The sequence below is a fragment of the Gallus gallus genome, chromosome Z, assembly GCF_016699485.2.
Source record: "Gallus gallus isolate bGalGal1 chromosome Z, bGalGal1.mat.broiler.GRCg7b, whole genome shotgun sequence".
Taxonomy (NCBI): Eukaryota; Metazoa; Chordata; class Aves; order Galliformes; family Phasianidae; genus Gallus; species Gallus gallus.
Window position 1 is genome coordinate 61,692,575 of NC_052572.1, and position 13,742 is coordinate 61,706,316.

General features: G+C 45.1%; 2 protein-coding genes across 2 annotated transcripts; one reads left to right on the forward strand and one right to left on the reverse strand.

Annotated features, from left to right (window-relative positions):
* Nucleotides 1-67: 67 nt before the first annotated feature.
* LOC101750933 (PHD finger protein 7-like) lies at nucleotides 68-5,616 on the reverse strand. The gene is made up of 9 exons (XM_025145033.2): nucleotides 4,176-5,616; nucleotides 3,746-3,837; nucleotides 3,557-3,658; nucleotides 3,174-3,298; nucleotides 2,837-2,999; nucleotides 2,639-2,745; nucleotides 2,304-2,417; nucleotides 2,034-2,152; nucleotides 68-1,868 (listed from the first exon to the last, which is right to left on the reverse strand). Exons 1-9 carry the CDS (start codon nucleotides 4,510-4,512, stop codon nucleotides 1,387-1,389), a joined length of 1,641 nt encoding a protein of 546 aa, XP_025000801.2. The 5' UTR covers nucleotides 4,513-5,616; the 3' UTR covers nucleotides 68-1,386.
* Nucleotides 5,617-5,762: 146 nt separating this feature from the next.
* CCNH (cyclin H) lies at nucleotides 5,763-13,484 on the forward strand. Its single transcript, XM_040655968.2, has 7 exons — nucleotides 5,763-6,642; nucleotides 6,934-7,144; nucleotides 7,418-7,581; nucleotides 9,593-9,663; nucleotides 10,926-11,037; nucleotides 11,611-11,671; nucleotides 13,317-13,484. The coding sequence occupies exons 1-7, from the start codon at nucleotides 6,521-6,523 to the stop codon at nucleotides 13,350-13,352; spliced, it is 777 nt and encodes a 258-aa protein (XP_040511902.1). The 5' UTR covers nucleotides 5,763-6,520; the 3' UTR covers nucleotides 13,353-13,484.
* The last annotated feature ends 258 nt before the right edge of the window (nucleotides 13,485-13,742 follow it).

A 13,742-nucleotide genomic window follows, 5' to 3' on the forward strand; every position in this document is an offset into this window, starting at 1 on the left:
GTCTCCTATGTGCCTTAACATGGTAACCAGGAGGATCTGCTCCATGATCTTCCCAGGCACAGAGGTGAGGCTCACCAGCCCGTAGTTCCCTGAGTCATCCTTTCTCCCTTTCTTAAAAATGGGAGTAACGTCTCCCTTTTTCCAGTCATTGGGGATTTCACCCAACAGCCATGGTTTGTCCAAGACGATGGAGGGCGGCTCGGCAACCACATCAGCCCTCTCTCTCAGAGCCCTAGGATGGATATCATCTGGCCCCACGGGCTCACTTTCATGCATTCAGCTTCATGAGGAGGTCTTGCACTTGTTCCGTTGGAACAGTGGGATGTAACCCACTCCTCTCACCCACACCTAGAGCATTATTTCAAGGATCGATAGCAAGAGGAGTGAAATGAACACAGAATAGCGCCATAGAAACTAGCATATGACCTCAGTTTACATGGCAAGTAGTGTAGGAATGAAGAAAATTTTAAGTGTTTGGCACATGGCCAAGGGAAAATCACTGACACTGCTGACAGATGCTCAGTAAGTAAGCGTTTCTACAGCACTCCTGTATTTCTGCTAACATCTTAGCTGTGTCCTTTTCTGTTTCAGTCTGTTCTCCTGTCCTCATCCTGGAGGAGGAGCTACGAGATATGGTTTAGTGGCTTGTGGTAGCAAGGGTAATGGGAGGACGATTGGACTAGCTGATCTTGCAGGTCCCTTCCAACCTTGTGATTCTATGATTCTGTGATTCTATGATCTGGGAAACCGTCTTTCCTCCTCACATCATTGCCACTGTTTTGGTTTCAGGCCTGTCTCCCGTCTCCGTGCCCTTCCCCAGTTTTCTCCTTTCCCCTTTCCCGGGGTGTGGGTGTCTGTGGGTCCCTGCCCCCGTTATATCACAGCAGCTGGCTGAACTGGGCTGTAAACTGTTGGCACCCCTCTGTAGCCCCTTTTGTTCGGACTGGTGGGCCTGTGGGCTCGCAGCCCTCTGTCACAGGCACAGATAAATCTAAAGATAACTCCACCTGGGAAGGTGCTGGGGAGAAGACAACGCTGCGGTCTCAGCCCCTAACAGTGCCCACCGCAGGACAAGCAGAGAAGAATGAAGCCAACACATGTGGAGTATGTTGAAGGTTTATTTTCTTAGCTGCTTGGAACCACAGCCATCACGTGGGGATGGGACACGGCCGCTTCTGCACCGTCTTTGGGACTGGCTGTGGGGACGTCTTCTCTGATGCTGGTGGCTATGGGGACGTCTTCTCTGTTGCTGCACCTGAGAGAGGCTTTGTGCCCGGGCTGGTCCACTGAAGAATGAAGCCAATATGTGTGGACTCTCTTCACGGTTTATTTTCTTTGCCGCTTGGAAGCACAACCGTCACGTGGGGATGGAACAGGGTGGCTGCTTCAGCGCCGCCTTTGGGACCGGCTGCGGGGACGTCTTCTGCGATGTTGGGCACGGGAGCGGCTTGGTGCCCGGGCCGGTCCCCGCTGCCTGGACCGGCTCCCACGGCCTCCTCGGGGCCGGCTGCGGGAAGTCGAAGCGCGACGCCCCACTGGGGATCGGCTTCGAGTGTGGGCCCGCCCTCGCTGCCTGGATTGCCTCCTGCGTGCAGGCAGAGGGGAAGCCCTCGAGGACCTCGGTGGTGCTGGTCTGGCCGAGGTGCGAGTGCTGCTCTGAGCACCTCGGGCTGTTGTACGGCTGGTGCCACGGCATCTTCGGGGCCGACTCTGGGAGCCTGAGGCCCGACCTTGCAATGGGGAACGGCTTCTTGTGCGGCCAGTCCCCCGCTGCCTGGGATGCTTTCTGGGTGCAGCTGCCGGGGATGGCCCCGGTGCCATCTGGCTGGAAGTGCTGGGGATGCCGAGGTCGTAGTTGCGGCGGGACGCTGTAGGGAGAGACAGGAAGGTCAGCAGGATGAACCTCCAGCCCCAGGGCAAGACCGGCTGCCATCCCCCATGGGGCACAGAGACTGTGGCAAGGCCACCCTGAGCACCCATTGCCAGGCCTTGCCTGGCCCCAGTCCCGCGGCACGCAGCTCTTTGCCTCTTACCAATGGCCTCACCAGCACAGGTATCGCACTCCCAGGTGCCTCCTCTGCTGTACCAGTAGGAGCAGTACCAGTGCGTGCCATTTGCGGCACAGGAGCGGCAGAGGAGCAGCTGCCAGAGCCTGGGGAAGCAAATGGGTTGTGGCTGTGAGGACGAAGTGAACTGAGGCAGGGAGCAGCCAGCATGGCTCTGCTGCTCAGTCTTTGCTCCCCCAGCCTGTGGTGAGGCTGAGATCCCACACAGAGCCCCAGAGGACTGCAGAGGTCACTCACCCCTGTTCCTCTGCCTCCTCCCTGCCTCTTCGGTAATAGCAGATGCTGACGTCACAGCGCCTGTGCCTTTCTCGCAGCGCCTGGTACGCTTCATCATCCCACCAAGATGGTCGTCTGCCAGAGAAGAGGGGGAATGTGATGAGCCCCCGCTACCGTAGGCGTGAGGCAGATCCAGGGCATCCCTGCTCATCCACCTTGAGCTCATTCCCAGTTTCTCCATGAAGCTGAGACCAACGCTCGCAGGGTGGCAAGGGACCCGGCCTGCCAGGGCAGCTCCTGGGCAGGCACAGCACCTGCGCCTGAGTGTCCGCAGAGCCGGGCAGAAGGACACTAACCTGACTGGAATTTGGATCCCCAGCTTAGCCATTTTGGCACGGAATCGCGCTTTTCCTCTGCAGACAGGGCAGACGAAGAGCATGGTGGCAGCATGCATGGCCTGTTTCTGCAGGAGAAGCACAAGCAGCATGAGCGTGAGCGAGGCTGGGTGCTGCTGAGCACTGGCCGTGCCCACCGGGCGAGGGGAGGGCTCCTACCCTGATGCAGCCCCGGTGGAACCAGGCCTGTTTGCACGTCGGGCACACCATGGTGTGGTAGGACGTGCTGTCCCCCACGGGCTCCAGGCAGATGACGCAGAGAGTGTTGTGAGATGGAGCTGCCTCCGCTGCCTGCCGAGGGCGATGCTCACAGCAGAAGGACCTGGGCAGGAGGACAGAAGGGGTGGGCAAGGTGAGAAGTGCTGTGAGGAGGGCAGAGAACCAGGAAGGAGCACCAGGCCTGGGCTCTGGCAGGGTGCTGGGAGGTGTGGCTGCATGGTCGTCCCTGGGAGGAACAGGGAGGAACGGCAGCTTGGCTGCTGCTGACAGCCCTTACCTGTGCTGCCCAAAGTACTGCGTGACGCATTCCCCCTTCTCGGCGCAGGGCAGATGGAAGCTGCGCTCACAGCCTGTCTCTGCGCAGCTGATGGCAGCTCCCTTCCCACGACAGACAAAGCAGCGCTGGAAAGAGCAAAGCAGCCCCCATCAGTGATGGGCTCAGGGCCTCCGCGGCCGGCCCCACTGCTCTGGGCAGGGCACAGGGTGTGGGCACTGCTGCCTCACACTCTGCGGAGCGGCCAGGCAGACAAGGCTCGTTTGCTGTGGTGGGCCTATGTCCTGGAGCCGGTTGGAAGGGCCGCAATCACTTTTTCTGGGCCAAGGTGAAGCTGGTGTGAGTCTCTGCCAGCACCAACCTCCCTGTTCTGTTCGGGTCCTCACCTTCTGGTCTGCCAGCTGGATTGTGTGCTGGATGGCATCCGGGGGGAAGCCAAAAATTCCCCCCGTAGGGCGTTTCCATTTCAAAAGGCCGTTGGCAAAGAACTGTAGGAGAGAAAAGAGCGGGATCTCGTGAAGCCAGAAAGCAAGTGAGCATCCCCGGCAGGAGCCCTAGCTCTGGAGGGAACTCACCAAGCAGAAGCGGTGGGCACAGAGCCCACCATCGGCAGATGTCTGCCCGCAGATGTCCGGGTCGACCCGTGCCCTGCGGCACAGCATGCACACTGGAGAGGAAGGAGAGAGCAACCGTGAGCAGCGGTGAGCACCTGGCAGGGCCGGGTGTCCCTGGGGGCTGTCCCCGGGGCCTGCTCCAGGCCTGCTGTGTCGGCTGAGGGGTAGGGCTGGAGGGGGTGGAGGGGAAGGGGGCATCGCAGGTCCAGCAGTCCCAGTGAGCAGCCATAGCCGAAGCTGTGCCCCCTGCCCAAGGAGCAGAACGGCCCCGCCTGCCCGCAGCACTGGGGAGCCCCTGCCCGCCCCTTCCTCTCCTCCCAGCCGCAGGCAGACCCCAAGCAGCCCTGTGCCTGGCAGCAGGGAGCCACGTGCAGGGATACGGTGCTCCCACCTGGCTTCCCAGACTTGGGGGCCTCCTTCTTCCTTCCAGACATGTTCGGCATCGATGGCGAGAAACAAGAGAGTCGCTGCTCTCTCCACGCCTCACCAGGCCGCACTGAGCACGGCCCCAGCCCAGCAGCCTTTGCTCTGCTCCCAGCCCCGCGTGTCACAATGGCCGCTCCCTGACACCACTGTGACATCACGGCCACCACCTCACAGGGCTGAGGGCGTGGCACCCACACAAGAGGGCAGCAGCTCCTGTGGGCAGCACAGAGCGTTGGGCCCGGTGCTTGCATCAGCAGGGTGCTTGCATCAGCAGGGTGCTTGCACCAGCAGGGAGCAAGCATGGCCTCCCTCAGGCCTTTCGCACCGCGCTTGTGCCGGGGCGTCACAGCAGAGAGTCTAGTAAAGGTCTGCGGGTCGACAGCACAGCCAGCATTTCTGTATTTTGCAGTTCCAGAAAATGTTCTTACAATCTCTTTAAACTGAATGCCCTTTTGACCAAATAGTTAGAAGATCAGTGTCCATGGTTTTTAGAATGTTCAGTTAGGAATTCAAGGACATTTAGACTTACAGTTATCGCCACTCTTCCTCCACGGCCAAAAGAATATCGTACCTCCCTTTGTGATTCATTTATACCTCTCATATATAATTGTTCACATTCAGTCTGTTGAGAATGATAACAATTTCTTTCCTATGAAAAGTCCAGTTTGAGGAGTATTTATTCCAACATATTCATTGCAGCTCAAGGATTCTCTAAGCACAGCACGGATTACCACAGCACTCTGCTCTTTTTGCCCCCATATATCTCATGAGGCAACGTAGTGAAATTTAAAGATGTTCAAAGACTGTTCTGGACACGATGTACCCTCTCACCACATACCGCTCAAGCACCCTTTCAGCCGGGAAGTTACTTTTGTGTAGTAAGAAGGAAGATCTGTACTATTTTTTGTAACTTTCCATGATCTCATGTCAGTGGTTATCAAATCAAGAGAGCTCGTATGTGCAGTCAGTAGTTATTTAGCCCTCAGAAAATTACTCTCTAATGGGCTTAAGTTAATAGCATATTTCAGTTAACAGGTCAGAATAGTACTTTTTATATGTGAGGTTTCATGTCATCTGATTTGCCCAACAATTTTGGAGCATTTATTTCTCAACTCCTCCATTCATTTTCTTTATATCTTTGCAGTGAAGGTCTAAAAGCATCTGCCAGCCTCACTCATATTCCTCCTTTATGTTACAGTTATTTAAAGGCATTTTAGCTTAACAGGGATCCAGTTCTTTCATTTCCCCTTAATCTTATACACAAGAAAGAAGAAAATGTTTTTCTTGCCAAATCTAATGCAATAAAAAGTTAAATAGAAGGGAAAAGAAAAACCTAGAATCACATATGCTACAATGAAATCAGCAAAACAAACAAACAAACAAACAAACAAACAAAAAACTTCCATAAGTTCAGCATCATAGGTCACGGCACATCATAAATGGCCTTCTGAAATCTCTGGATGGCCCTACTCCACCTGTAAGCCTTGGTGAGGTAGAGGGTTGGGCAGCACGTCTTCCTGCAGGTACTGTGAGCAAGACAAAGTAGGTTGAATCAGTCCATTTAAAACATTATTGTCTTCTTCCTTGGAGAGAGTAGAAACTAACCTGATCCAACTGATGGTAATTTTTTTCCTTGCAATGGTGAGTGCAAACAAGCTCAGAAAGCACTGATCCTGTATTTTTTTTTCTGTGTGATTGGTTCCATTGAGATGTTCAGTGGCTTAGCTTGTGTGCATTGAGAGGGAGGAAGGAGGACTTACAGCTGAAGCAGGGAATTGAATTGTGCTTCACTTGTCAGCTTGTTGTTGAGAAGCATTCCCCCAGTAGTCCCTCTTTTTGGCTGTAGTGGTAAATAATAAAAACAACAAGCATCTTGTCTGTATGCACTTCAGCCCTGTCACAATCGGCTGCTGTTACATGCTGTGAAGCTCATCCTTATTTTTGAGAATTGGTCCCCATAAGGTGTGTATGCTGAGTCAAACTCTGCTATTAAGAGGCTGGAAATACCTGATCCATGCTGATGAAGTTCACATTAACTTGGAAGCTTAGCACTGATGGACTGAGGTATTTCATTTTAATATGTGATGAGATTGTCATGAAGGTATTCTAGACTGTTTGCACATTGTCTTCTTGAGTATACATCTAGAAATGACATAAAACTGCTATTTTGTTTTGGCATGCATAAATGAATTAGACATTGAATGACATGGCATTTTGTGAATCTTAGTGTGTTTGTGTATCTTGTATGCTAATAGTACACATTCAGACTTTTTCTGTTTTATGTTTTTTATTATTATTGCTGCTTAATCCATGTTTACTTCCACATTTAACTCTTTCCTTCTCTTTTTAAAAATTAAGGGAACGGCTTGCATGTATTTCAAACGTTTTTATCTCAATAACTCAGTGATGGAGTATCACCCTCGGATAATAATGTGAGTTTTTGACACGTCATGAGCTACTGTACCAATCACAACAACAGAAGAATAGCTTTATTTGTTAAGATATGAACAAAATAGGAAAGGAACTCAGAGACTTTAAATGCGAATAGAGACAAAGTGTGGTTACTTTTCATTTCCTCTTGGAAGTTTATTACATTCTGAATATAGTACTTTAAAAATTTTAAGATAATAATAATAAATCTGCACAGAACTTTTGATAGAAGGGTGGATGCTGCATGTATGAATTGTTTGCTTTTTTTTTTTCTCTCCCCCAAACTACACAAGGCTAACATGTGCATTTTTAGCCTGTAAAGTAGATGAGTTTAATGTGTCCAGCGCTCAGTTTGTTGGTAACCTTCGAGAAAGCCCTGTTGGACAAGAAAAAGCTCTTGAACAGATACTGGAATATGAACTCCTACTTATTCAGCAGTTGAACTTCCATCTTATTGTACACAATCCGTACAGGCCATTTGAGGGAATTCTAATTGATTTGAAGGTAATGCTGTTTTATCTGCTGCATACTTTGTGTGTTAATGTAATACAAATATGGATTTTATGCTTTTGTTTCTGTGCTCGTAAAGATGTAGATTCTAAAGTGATAGGCAGAACATATCTGAAAGGAGATGTGTTTTGTTGTTGTCTTTAAATATTATTTTTGGAGTGAGATGGCTTGTTACTCTTCTGCTTTACAGAAAACTGTTGAATTTTGTGCGTTGAGCTCACAAACTGTAACAGAAATAGCTACTTAACTTTCCTAAATATTTCCTAGACTCGGTACCCACTGCTGGAAAATCCTGAAGTTTTAAGGAAAACAGCTGATGACTTCCTCAGCCGAGTGGCTCTGACAGACGCGTATCTGCTCTTCACTCCCTCACAGATTGCTCTTGCTGCTATACTATCCAGTGCTTCAAGAGCAGGAATTAATATGGAAAGGTAGTCTTTTCATTTTCTTTGGAGAGTTTTATTTGTGTCTTGTGAAAAATTGTTTCACTCTAGACATTCTTGGCTAATAGAAATACATATTAATTTCATAGTTAACAGTCTGCTGCATTCTTTAAGTGCACTTCAAAACTAAAGCGGTAGAGATAATTTTTTTTGTTTGCTTTTTGGGAAGCAGGAGTTACACAGTTAGTTGGTGTCTGGTTTTTATATTCCTTTGAATTAATTTTGCTTCTTCCAAAGTGACAACTTTGACTAATTAGAGCAAACTGGGGTTTCCAGACCGATCTTGAAGATTGGAGTAAAGAAGCTGGAAATACAATAGGAAGTGAGAGTTTGAAATACATAAAGAATCGTTGAAAGAAAAAAGAAAGGTTTTGAAGATTTCTGAGATGTCTAATGTCATGGGGTCAAATAGTATTATTCTGAACGGATGGCTGCTAGGAATGCAGAAACTGCAAGCGCTGTACTTGAGCTTTGAATTTCCCTGGAAATAGACTAATGTTAAGGCACCATTCTTCCCAGTGGTCTATCTACTTCTGCTTGCAAAGCTCTGATGAAATGCTTTGATATCATTGCCGAAAGACAGTGGTGTTTTTTGTATTTTGTATTCTGTCCCTATTTTGCTTAGGGACTGAAGTGATCCTTTTTCTTTAGAAATACAATTACATTGATTGTATTTGGACTTCTATAACTACATGATGCTCCATTTGAGTGTTTTGCATCAAGAGTGCAACTGCTGCAGTCACAAGGGCTGATAATAAAGTAAAACAACTCTGTTTAAATACCTTCTTTTCCACCTGCCCTGTACATATGACAAGTTAGGGTTAGGATACAATTTTAGAGGTTTGAAAGTCTCTTCCTCCCACAGCGTCAGTGTTTGTATTCAAAAAGTTACAACTTTAAAAACAAAACAAAACCCTGCAACTATGCTCTGGCAAACAGTGGTTTCAGTTATGGTGTCAGCACAAAAATGCACTTAAAGTTGCATAAGAGTAGGTGTTATTAACTGGGCAGCTCTCAGCTTATAACAGTTACTATCTTCATGGTGGCTGTGTATCAGAGAGCAGAGAGCTGCAACTAATAGAGCTGAATAAATTGTAATTTTGTACAGACCAACCCTTGAATTTTATCTACAAGTTTTGTTTTCCAGCAAGGAAAAAAAGTGATGTTGGCAAGGATTGCTGCTCATCCATTTTGTGGCTTTAGCCAGGTGGTGTGTGCTTTTTTTTTTTTTTTTTTTTTTTTGCTTGTTTTATTTTGCCTTATGGTTTGGAAGCGCAAGTCAGAAAGCAAATGCTAAAGCTAAAAGTGAAATCACTCCAAATTTCATGTTTTTACTCAGAAGCCATGTAGCATAAGTTCAGTATTGTGTCTTGTTACTTAGGTGCACTTCTAAGGAAACTTAATCTTAAATTCCTTTTCTTTAAGACTGGAGCGTGATAAATACTTTTGTGATAGCGTTCCTCTGCTGCGTTGTGTTCTTACTAAAAGGAAGTTTGAATCTGAGAGAAGGGTGCACATAGACTCTGTGAGTGAACACTTGGGATTTGTTTTCAGTGGCCGAGCGCGCTGAGGAATCAGTCTCATCTTGCAAGCTTTCCTATCAGTTGATCTGCATGAAGAGTGCTCTTTTGTAGCATCTGCATTGCCAGCAGTCATACTATGCGTAGTGTGATAGTAGTATGATACTTTATAGAATCTTAGTCACTAGTTGACTTAACTCAGTAACACTTTTTTTACAGATGTTTAATTCTGCAGTGCAGTTGGTTATTTATGTGGTTAGGAAATACTTTTGTCAAGTTCTTAGTAGAAGAATAATACTGGAAGTGAAGGACTTGCTTTTTTATCACTTTATAGCACTTGTGCAACAGAAGTGTTTTCATCGAGTCTAATTATATAGCCTTAGCAGATAGAAATTACAAATAATACATTTTATTAACTAGTGCTAGCTGTTACAAATTATTACAGCACTCTGAGTTTATTCTTTTGTTTTGCTTTACAGTTATTTATCAGAATGTTTTATGCTGAAAGAAAACAGAACGTTCTTGGCCAAACTACTGGAGGGCATGAAAAGTAAGTAAATGTTTAAAAAATTATATATGAAAAAAAACATATCTCTGAAGAGGGAAAAAAAAAAAACAAAAACAGCCCAACACCTTTTTTTACTTAAAGCTTTTGCTGTTTGAAAAAAGTGTGCTTCAGATGGTTTTCTTCACATCAGGGCTTGCAGAAAGTAATTGTAACATTGGCAGTAGTGTGAACTTCCTACTTGATGGATGCAGGAAGGAAAGACACTGAGAGTTACCTTTGATGTTAAACAAACAAAATTAAAAAGCAGGGGACCTGATGATTCTCAAATCATATATGTTGTAGTGCATTAAGTGTTAGCAACTGATTTACATTCAAAAGTGAGAAATCTGTTACGGGCACTAAGTAATGTTTTTGTGTAAGTCTGGGTGAATAGCTTTTTTCCATTCACTGACTTGAGAATATTAGCTTTTGACAAAAGCCTGCAGATAACTGCTTCTACCACTAGAGGTTGACTTGTTAGCTAAGTGATAAGTGATCTGCTGGAATTTGTAACTCGCTTTAATTTCTAGCCATTAAGGTAGTTCAAAAGATGCTTAGGTTTGCGAATGCAAAACAAAGCAAGTACTGTATATAGAACACCAAGAGTGGTAGCATGGTTTGGTTTAGTTAGGAAAATGGAAGTATGGTGCACTGATTGTTACCTTTCTTAATTAAACAACAAGGTTGGAGTATGGAATTTTAAGTACATAATCACTTTTCTTAATGTTCTAGGCTAGTGCATGTATTTAGAATGGGAGAGTGTTAATATTTAAAAATAAAAATCCAGCCCATTGACTGGGCTGACTTCAGTAGTGAATACAAGTAACGGAGGTCTGCAATTCAAATTGAATTTTTAAACTTGAGGATTAAACCACTACTGTAAGATGATAGTCAAGCCACGTGTGTAACCCTGGATTTTCCAAAGTGGGAGTGCTCTGTTAGATGGAACGTTTCATAAGGAAATGTTCCAGATACCGACTTCTCCAGCTCACAAAACACCTAATGCTTGCTTTGAAAAGTACAAGGATTTTATTTGGAAAGCTTTGTTTCAACTGTTGGTAGTACTTGCCTTATAGTTTCCTGAAGTCTGTTTCAGAAAAGAAGTAACAGTGTTTTCAAAATGCAGCAGAAGCGTAGGGGAAAGAAGATTGGTCATCATCTTGTGATTTGATTGATTGAAAGAAAATTGATACTGATCTTGTGTAATTCACTGGGTGGAACGGGAATTACCTAATTTGCTTAGAGCTGTGTTGTTGCCACCGCAGGCATGAAAAATCTTATAAAGAAGTATGAACTTCCAAGGCCTGAAGAGGTTGCATCTCTAAAACAGAAGTTAGAGAAGTGTCACAGCCCGGAGCTTTCGCTTAACACTAACGTGTAAGAAGATACTACTACTCTGTACTATGTTAAATTGCTTTTTTTTTTTTTTTTTTTAATGCTGTGGAAACATTAGTTAACGCTGGTCTTGCAGTGAATGAAAATGAAAACATGTCAACAGAACATAAGAATGTCAGTTCAAATTCTTGGTTCTCAAGTTCAGGTAGTTAAATAATGCCTAAATACATCCTATAATGATTTGCATTGCAGGCTCTAGTGGTGCTTGTTTTTTAACATTAAGCTGGAATCCCAAGTGGCTTCTAAATATGGACACCTGATCTCATATGTCTTGAGAATCATGGTCTTCAGAATTACGTGATTAAAACAAATTCTATAACGAGTTAATGCTTTCTTAAGAATAATGTTGCAGGTAAAGGACTTGCTAACATTTTCTATCTGCCCTTTTCATTTTAGTACCCACTGTGAACTTCTAGTAGGCTGATATTTTTAGTTTTGATCTTTTTTTAATGTTACAAATTTGTTCATAAACTGTCTAAAATATTGCAGCCAAATCATGAGTCTGACTGTAAAAGTAACTAAAGCTTCTTGGTTTTTTTTCTGTTTGGGGCTTAGGAAGAAGAGGAAAATTGGTGAAGATGATGAATATAGCTCAAAAAAGCCTAAAATGGATGAGGTCAGTTAATCTATTATACAAGTAATTACTTTTCCACTCAGTAATAACTGGCAAGACTGACACGCTGTTGAGACAAACTTCTGCATCTCATGTTGTTACAAAAGTTGCTCAGAATATTTTTCAAGTTAGTTTTTAAAACATCTAATGTAAATATCCCTTCTTTTATTTGTAAACCTCTTGTCCTATTGCTACCAGACCACTTAAAGTCTTTCTCCCTCATGATTATTGATTGGAACTTGATGATCATTCTATGATTATAAGCTCATTTAAAGTACTGGAAAGCCATGATGAGGTCTCCCCAGAGTCATCTTTTTGCTAGTCTGGACATGCTTAGCTCTCTCAGCCTGTCTTCATAGGAGCAGTGCTCCAGCCTTTCTTGTGCTCAGGGCCCCAGGCCTGGATGTGGTACTCCAGATGAGTAGGCCCATTCTGGTGGCCTCCTGTGATGGGAGCAATCCCGAATAGATGAAGGGCAACTGATGTCTTTTACCTGCACTTCTGGAAAGTCTGACATCATCCCACAGTGCATTCTTATTTTTAAATTGGAAAGACACAGATTTGAAGGGTGGACTGCTGGATGGATAAACAATTTGTTGGATGCTCTTTCAGGGTACATTTGAATCTGAGAGACAGGATGTCTCAGGAGCAGAGGCAAGGGAACTGTGCACTCAGAGCAGCAGGGTTATGGGTTTTATTCAGCATACACATTCATACACATGTGGACATCCATTTTAGATAATCCCCATAAGCAGGAAGCAGAAACTCCCTAAGCAAGTGCACTCACTATACTTACTGACCCTTGAGAGATGGCAAAGCGCTGAAGGGAGAGAGAAGGAACATGGCGATGGTAGATTCAATAGGTAGTGCCAGCAGAACGTCCCCTGCTTCAAGGTGCACTTCTCCTCTTCCCCCTACTGCAGCGTCTGTCCTGCTTTTATTCTCCTCAGGGTCTGCAGGGTTTTTTTCCATCTGCCTGCTGTACCTGTTTGGCCAACATGTTACACTTGTGATAGGGCCAAGGTTGAATACCTGCTTGCAAAACAGTTAGAAGCATTGCATGCAGGCTCTTGATTTTTGCTCTTGAAAATGCACAGCTAATGGTGGTGACTGTGTTGAAAAATAGTATTTTGTATCAGAATTTTCTCTATAAAATAGCATTATTGTGCTCTTTGTATCTTTCGTAGTTTCTGTGGAAATAAATGGGAAGCATTATTTTCAGAGTGGCCTACGTACCTTTGCTGTAGGACTTGAAAGAATTTGTGTTTCTAGTTGGAGCTTGGTCTTACATGTTAACTAAGAATGACAGTGTTTCTTGCTGATTGTTAGGAGCAAGAAGGATGTCAGTATGCAAGAAGGGTACTGTCAATCATTAATGTGTTTCTTTTCCACCAGTATTTTGGCAGAAATGCATCCCTCTCAGGTTAATAAAACACATGTTTTAAAATCAGTTTAAACTTACTGTTGAAGTCATTTACTTGCTCTAGACACAGTGTAGAGATCAATGTGAAGTTGGCTGCATTACTTGAACTCTCTTTAAGCAGTATATGTAAAAGATACTACTGTTACTACATGCAGCACTACCACGTGCACAGTTTTGTATTGTTTGGTCACCTTACTGTAAAACACATTGTTTTCCTTCCCTTAGGAAGAATGGACTGATGAAGACTTTGGGGACTTGTGAACCTATTCCCGTGCTTACTGTTCTGTGGCACATGTGAACCTGCCTATTGAAGGTTCTGTAGACTGAAGCATGAGGTATTTTTTTAAACTGCTTTTTAATTTCTTCACAATAAAACATTTATCTCAAGTATTAGTTAACTGTTGCTCCATTTGAAAACCTCTCACCATTCAAGGTCAGTAAGAAATGTTCAAGTTTTGGTTTAGCAGCACCCTCAGATGCAACTTAATAGGGCTACAGCACAGTAGAGCCTAGTGTCAATTCTGGCATTTAGCAAAGTGGTTAAGTACATGTGCAACACAGACCTGTTAATAAATCCTTAAGTACTTGAGAGTAAGATGTACTGCTGTCCTCTGCCCAGGCTTGCCACTGAAACTGCTAGAAGAAATTATT